The sequence below is a fragment of the Cynoglossus semilaevis genome, chromosome 5 (genome assembly GCF_000523025.1).
Source record: "Cynoglossus semilaevis isolate Cse_v1.0 chromosome 5, Cse_v1.0, whole genome shotgun sequence".
NCBI lineage: Eukaryota > Metazoa > Chordata > Actinopteri > Pleuronectiformes > Cynoglossidae > Cynoglossus > Cynoglossus semilaevis.
The window spans coordinates 14,290,989-14,296,887 of NC_024311.1; the positions used below are offsets into that span (position 1 = coordinate 14,290,989).

The 5,899-nt window shown below is 43.6% G+C and overlaps 1 protein-coding gene across 1 annotated transcript in view; it reads left to right on the forward strand.

Moving 5' to 3' along the window:
* Positions 1–6: 6 nt before the first annotated feature.
* Positions 7–5,899, forward strand: part of dbndd1 (dysbindin domain containing 1) — a 9,379-nt gene continuing 3,486 nt past the window's right edge. The window contains exons 1-3 of the mRNA XM_008310644.2: positions 7–95; positions 2,692–2,826; positions 4,820–4,828. Of these exons, the coding sequence (XP_008308866.1) occupies positions 65–95; positions 2,692–2,826; positions 4,820–4,828 (175 nt within the window). The 5' untranslated portion in view covers positions 7–64. The remainder of the gene's footprint in view (positions 96–2,691; positions 2,827–4,819; positions 4,829–5,899) is intronic.

Below are 5,899 nucleotides of genomic sequence, written 5' to 3' on the forward strand. Positions count from 1 at the left end.
CCTCCACTCTGGATGCTGGTGTGGAGAGGCAGCAGAGCAGCAGCAGCACACTCTGCTAAGCTGCATGGAGACTCAGGGAGGGGCACGGAGCCCAGGTAAGACCCCGTCTCTACCGTTTCTTTTGTAACTCCTCAGTTTGCATGTCCGCTCTTTCTCCTCAGTGCTCTGTGCTGTGGGTTTGTCTAAGGGGTGTCTTCCTTTCACGTCTGCAGTAGTGGAAGGGAGGCACCTCCATCTGAACACTTGAACCGTGGACCAAGCATCCTGTCTAACAAGTGCCTATAGATGCACGAGTCATTTACACACACACACCACACACACACACACTCTCCATACAGTCTGTTGATAGACCAGGATGTATACGACATGTGGCCTTTGTGTCAAATGGATGCAGAGAAGCCGGTGCTGTGTGTGTGAAGCCAGTGCTTCTATTGTCTCCTTCATCCCAAAGGCAGACACTTTGTCTGACTGTAAACATGTAAATATATACAGCCTGTGCAGGATCAACTATACATTTGAATTACATAGCAACAAATGGCATCTTGTTTTTTTTTTTAAGGGAATTAGATTTGACAAAAACAGGATTGAAATAAATTTAAAAGTAAAATAAAAAGAAACTTAATCTTCTGTAGGGAATAGTTTACTTTTTAATTATTATTTCTTAAAATTTGAAAGTAGAAATAGTAAAAAACAGAACAATGTATTTATGGTTAGACTGTTAACAAAATATAGCTAACAGCTAAAGGTTAGCAATAAAAGAAGAATAAAGAAGAATTGTAAGGCAAGAGCACATGCCACTCTGCCACCAGGGGGCCCCCGTTTCAGATTATTGGAGGAACATTCAACACTCAAGTAGAGGATGAAGTAGTACTATATACCTAACACATATACACGTGTACGTTACTCCCAAAGCCGGTGGATGATTCCCAGTCTTACTGTCAACTCACTGAAAGAAGAAAAAACTCTAGAGTTGGTACTGGACCCTGACACACTCAGAGCCTAGAACTGACCCAACCCTTCAAACCAGGATTTGACCCTTTCACCAGTACGACTAGTCCTTGAAGGTTCTGTGTTTGTGTCAAAGAAAGTTCCTGAAGGATCAGACATAAACATTCCTACTTCCCTCCCGTCTGTGTGTGTGTGTGTGTGTGTGTGTGTGTGGATGACGGTCACAGGTGTGACTCTGACTGTCCTCCAGCAGCACCTTACTGTACTGTGCAAATATTCACCCACAGCTCCATCTTGTGTTGCTCAGCAGGTGGTGTCAGGCTCAGACCATCTGTGTCAACTCCTCCATCTTTACAGGCAAATAACGCCGTGACCGTCCTGACTGCTCTTTCCATCTGTCACTGTCAGGGAGTTTGTCCAGGACAGATTCATGTCGACCAGATTCTACTTCTGTGGAGCTCGGAATAATATTTGTCTGTGATGCAACGTGACAGGCTTTAAAAAAAGAAAAAACTAAAAAACCTAAAAAAAACCCCAACCCTGCACTTAAGCAGTTTGTCCCACACTGACGCAGCAGTATCTCCACTGAGTGTTTGCTGAGGAAGGTGATGCAAGGAGAAACAGGAGCTGCTGCTGTGCTGTCTAAATATTGAACAAACATTTCATCTCAACAACAGAGCTGAAGCTCTAGTCTTTCAGCCTCCTCACTGGGGAAATCAATACATCAAGAATCCAGTGGTGAGCTTCTCGGGGTGAAACCAGACTCTTGCTCGTCATTCTAACACGTGAAATTCCTATGATTTTTTTTTTTTTTTTTTTGGAACAAAGGAAAAGAGGAGGACAGCATGGGGAGTACGATCGCCGGAACTAAAGTAAATGTCAGGAAACCGTGCTTTACTCCCACACTGCTCCATCATCTCTGCACGCCACCCCAAGAAAACAGCCACGCTGCTGTCAGCCTGACAAATGTTGTCTGTCCCCAGTCTGTCTGTCCCCGTGTCTGTTCCCCGTCTGTTTGTCCCCCGTTTGTCTGTCCCCCGTCTGTCTGTCCCCATTTGTCTGCCCCCCGTCTGTCTGTCCCACTGTCACTTCTACATGCACAGGCATCATGTTCTAAGATAGTCTGAAGGTTTTGACAGACCGATATATATATAATGAAATATATATATGACTAATCATGATTAATTGTTGTTAAAATGTTCCTAAATATGATCAAAAATTGATTTTTTTTTCTGTATATTGGTGAAACAGAAACACAGCAGGTTGTCAGGTCAATGTTTTGGGTTTTTTTAAAACAGTTTTCATGGAAAAAGTTAAGAAAAATAATCAAAAGTTTGACTCCAAATGTAGCCCTGTAGCATCGGTGAACTTAAGTCATTGCTGTGGTTCTTGATGGTGACTCGTAGTATGTGTTGAGAAGTGCTTTGAGAACTTTGGTGACCTTGTCAACTGACTGTCTTGTCACTTGACAAGCCCCCCCACCACACACACCCACACAACAAAAAGAAAATAAAAATTTGTTTGTTTTTCTCCCCCTTATTTCTGTAAAAAGCACTCATTCAAGCAGTGTTTCCATCACAAAAACTCAGTCGTTGTAGAACTCACACTGGGCGACATCCTGTTTCTTGGTTTTTGTCCTAAAAATGTCTACTGTACTGTTGAGGAAATCAGGAGTACTGGGAATATCACAGTAATGCAACATTCAGATGAGGATAATCAGAGAATGACAAATGTGTTCTTCAGAGCCCAGTAAAGACATCCAGAAGCTGCTGAAGCCCTCCAGCTCAGGTGACCTGTCCAAGGAGCTGCTCCACATCGCAGCAGGAGACGAGGAGAGCAGCCTGTCAGGACACACAGCTGCCAGCCTGGAGGTACAAGGTTGTAAAATGCCTTCAGCCAGAGATAGAGGAGATAGAGTAGAGATGATCAATACAGGGAGAATTTAATAGAGAAGGCGATGAGGAAGTAGGTCACAGGGAAAAAATCTGCTTCAGGCCAAAATACTCTTTCTACTCCATGCAAAACAGTCATTTCCAAAGACATAAAAACTGGATATTTTGTTGTGTATTAAGTTTTTGTATGAGACTGATGTCATAATCTCTGCACGCTTGACAGAATGTGGAAATGTTATATTGTTTTTAAAAAATTCTATATGTAGCTGAATCAAAATGAGCTTTTGTTTTTATCAGCATTCAGCATGTAGTTCATAGCCTGGTCTGTAGGTGGTGCTAAACATGCATTTAAAGCCTTGCCAAATTTATCAGTGCATTATTGTTACACTAATTAAGCTGTGTGTTAGCGGCCCTGGCATGGTAGCACACACTGAATTAGCAGCATGTTAGCAATGTGGTCTGTACGTAGCATGTTAGCGGGGCCCTAGCAAGTAGCGTTTTACTTTGAGACCAGTTGGATTTCAAGGAAATACGATTAGCGAGGCTAAGGCCCCTCAACTCTGCTTCGGGCTTTCTTGTCAGGTCTTAAGGGTCAAATGGCTTGACGGGCCACATCCAGCCCACGGGCCTCGGATTTGACACATGCGAGTTATTTCCTTAGGCATAGCCCATTTACTGTAGCATCAGTTTGTTCAATCCATACTTTTTCATCTCATGTTTTTTCTTACATCCTAACACTCACCCCAGAACAACATGGTAATGAATTAAAATGATAAAAAAACACACACTCAGCGATCACTGGCTCCTCGACTTTCCCACAGTCTGCTGCAGATCGAGCCTGCTCTGAAAGAGCTTGTTGTGCGTGGGTGTCACACAGAAGCGTCCCTGTGTCAGTCGGACACAGAAGCACAGACAGAGACGCTGAAGTCACACTGCTGACAATGAGGACTTTATCTGCTTCAATAACCTGCACTTTTTCCAAAAACAACTGGTCCAGAGGCTCGAGTGGCTCTGACCGCAGCCGTGACACCTGCAGGTGACAGGTCAGCTGTCGAGGTCAACGACGACGGGCGTTGGTGGGAAGCTCAGAAACAAACTCCCTGCTGGGACCAGTGCTGTTTTTGTATGGCAGCTGGTACTGGACCATATGGAACGTCTATTTTCAGATATAGAACAAAGAACGTGGATCAACCTATAAAACATACTGTAAACGAAGAGGTTGTTCCTTTATCAACCTATAAAACTTACTGTAAACGAAGAGGTTGTTCCTTTATAGAACACAGAGTGTGTAACGTAAACGCAGTGAAGAGACACTGAACTGTCTCTATTTGCTGAAGCTAAAGATAGATGTTTATTATATTTGCTCCAGTTTTATCACATTCTGATCCATCTCTGAAAATGACAACACAAGAAAGCCGGATTGAACACCCTAGTGGACCGGTTTTGGCCCGTGGACCGTATGTTGGACACCCCCGTTTTAGAGACTCTGGCTGAGCTGGAGGTGAGGAGGATGGACAGGATTAGACATTTGTTTGGAGATGAAGTCAAAGTGGTTTGGTCCAAACCGTTTGAGGACAGAGACTGAATGGTAACGGACAAAGAATGTTGAGATGTTGAGATGGAGCTGCAGGGCAAGAGGACGAGAGAGGACGAGAGAGGACGAAAGAGGAAAAAGGAGAGGAAAAGGAAGCAGATGATCTTCTGTGTCGACCCCTGAGGGGAGGTTTTGAAGCGAAGGCTAAGAATGGCCTGAATTATTAGCAGGGTTTGTGAATAGATGATCAAAGATCCTTCAGTCTGCTCTTAGAGAAGGTGCGGTGGTGTCTTTCATTATTCATTTGTCTCAGTCACACACACCCTTTTTCTGGGTCTCTTCTGTGTGATTTCGCCATCGCCCATGTTCCCCACTGACGTCTCACGACTCCCTGTCGGTTTGAGATGGAGGCAGCCGTTACAGCTCGTCTGCCAGGGAGGGACAGAAAAAAGCAGTGATCAATTATTCAGAGGGTGGGAGTGGGGGGGGCAGGGGGAGGAGGGCGGTGTCAGGATGAAGTAGAGCAGAGCTTGTATTGTCAGCACCACAAAATAAGAAAAGATGAGGCAGGCCTGGTTGGAGTGTTCTCACAACTTTCAGATTGATCTGAATTTGGTTCAAATGTCTTTTTTGTCTGTTTCCAACGTTTTCAGGCCGTTTAGTTTCACGCTTTAAATTTGGGTTAGTAGAACCAAGAACCTTCACCATGCAGCCTTTAGAGAGAGTCAAATATATTTAGAACATTTTAAACGGGGGCAGAGAGTTTGAGCTCCGGCCTCACGGCACCAAGATCTGTTCCCCTGTATTGTATCCCTGGTGGAAACTGGTGGTCTTTCCTTATGGAGTTCCTCCCACAGTCTAGGAACATGCAGGTTCACTGGTCTCTCTTTATTGGCCAATAGGTTTGAATGTGTGAAAATGTGAAATGATTGACTGAGTATTTCCATTTGTGTTTGTCGATACAGATTACTGAGATTTCTAAAGGTTAAAAAGAAATGAGTGAAAAACCCACTGGTGCATACGTTCGTCTCAATAACTGAGGCAGAAAATACTTATTGTTTAGTCAAACATTCAGCAGATCAATCATCTCTGCTGTACTTTTTACAGCAACAGAAGACGAACGATCGAAAGGTTAAAGGTGGTTTTTGAAAAGGGAATAATAATCGTACATGAATATTCAATCCCAAAAAATCACTTGATATTTTGTTATTGAAGAATCACAGAATACAGAAAACCTTGATGCGGTTTTGTGTTTTACTCACACAAATGATCAGAAATACAGTACATTAAAAAACCCACACGCTCGTATGTGTCCTCCCCCAGGGACACGCCCCTCACTTTTCTTGTTATTCCACTCATTGTTGTTCTTGTCAATTTTTTTAATCTGTTTTTTAAAAAACAGCTCATGGAAACTAACCTCAGCTTCAGCATAACAATCAGCTCAGTTAAAGATCAATATCCTGTCAATCACTGCACAGACACTGGCAGCTGAACACCTCCCCTCTCCTCCCCCCCTCCTCCCCCG